The 1,513-nt window shown below is 35.8% G+C and overlaps 1 protein-coding gene across 1 annotated transcript in view; it reads left to right on the top strand.

The window, feature by feature from the left end:
* Window positions 1-1,513, top strand: part of FBXO7 (F-box protein 7) — a 22,863-nt gene that overhangs the window by 10,545 nt on the left and 10,805 nt on the right. The window contains exon 5 of the mRNA XM_006769324.2: window positions 1,088-1,171. Coding sequence (XP_006769387.1) covers window positions 1,088-1,171 — 84 coding nt within the window. The remainder of the gene's footprint in view (window positions 1-1,087; window positions 1,172-1,513) is intronic.

Below are 1,513 nucleotides of genomic sequence, written 5' to 3'. Positions count from 1 at the left end.
GCTGAAAGACAGTTCTAGGTGCCCTTTTGTGTAATTTCTATTTCCTTTTAATGACTTGATTCTTCGACGTGTTACTTAAAAGTCTCAAAATTTCAGCTAACACAGCTTTGGTGGTATTCCACATTTGTCTGGACGCGACTGTCTGATGGCACGAGGACCTAGTAATGACTTTTCAGCAATTCATGACAATTACAAATGTAACTTTTAGTTGGGTGTTCCACCCAGATCAGCAGTTGCTGCCTCCATTTAAGCATAACTTGCAAGGTGGAAGTTACCAAATGGTAAATGTGAGGTTGTAATTTTTGCCTCAGTTTCTTACTAAAACTCGTTAACAACATCTGTATAATAACCTCTATTTACTAGAGTTTCAAGATACTTAAAAGAGAATAGCTGTTAAATGTCTAATGATTTCCAATACTTCGTTTATTTACCATTCTTGGCAAGTCACCTGCTTGCAGACTTGCATGGCAGACAGCCATTCCAGGCTTGATTCTCTGAAAGGAGTAGTGTGTCCTTAAATCTCTCCTTCACCGAAGACATCCTGTTCGGTGCACATGTGCATAAGCACATCACTGGCTCTTTCATAGAATGAGATGAAGTATGCCTTTGTGTATGTGAATGAAATTGAACTCTCTGGTGATGTCAAGAATATTGGTCTTTTGGGTCTAGAGAGAGGATTCATTTAACAAACAAGGGAAGACTCATTGCCAAGGGTTAAATAAAAAATAAATGGAGTTTTGGTGATACTGGTAGAAATAATGATTTTATTGTGTTTAACTGTCTTCTATTAATCTTGTTGCATATCTTCCAGTTACTAATGAGCTGCTATTGGTAATACTTTTTATATAGGTATTATATAAAGGTGCTTACTGTAGTTTTTAAGGGGTGTTTTAGAGTGATTTTTAATTCATGCAATGGCATGTTTATACTTTGGACTTTGCTGTGAGGGAAGGATGTAAGCATAGAGCAGTTTGTTTTGTATAATGTGTCCTTTGTATATTGAGGGCAAGGAAATACAGTCCCATACTGGAAAATGAAGGCAATTGATGAAGTGACGAATTTTCATCTTTCTTTTGCTTATTTACAGCTACGCTAAAAATCAACAGTGAGATTAGAAGTGTGAAAAGATTGCAGCTGCTGCCAGAATCTTTTATTTGCAAAGAGGAACAAGGTAATGTAACCGTGATTTAACTTTTGGGATGACATTTTGAGAGCTTCACTTTTAAAAACCTGAAAGGTAATGTTCAAAAGACTGAGTTTCTGAATGAGATTAAAGCAAATTCAAGACCATGATGCAGAGTTTCTGTTTCCTGTTATTCTTAGGATCTTGGAATGCTGGATTATGTTTACATTGCCATTATGTAATGACACTAGTATGTAATTTTTTGCACATTATTGATGCTTCATAATTTCTGAATTAATCTTTGTGGATTTTTCTGGCATTGTGGTTAGCCAGTATGGAGAGGAGCTATGTTTTGTGGGAACCATACTAGTATAATGTAACTTCATTATT

This window comes from Myotis davidii, unplaced genomic scaffold (genome assembly GCF_000327345.1).
Source record: "Myotis davidii unplaced genomic scaffold, ASM32734v1 scaffold120, whole genome shotgun sequence".
In the NCBI taxonomy this organism is placed as follows: domain Eukaryota; kingdom Metazoa; phylum Chordata; class Mammalia; order Chiroptera; family Vespertilionidae; genus Myotis; species Myotis davidii.
This window is presented reverse-complemented; position numbering and strand designations above follow the sequence as displayed.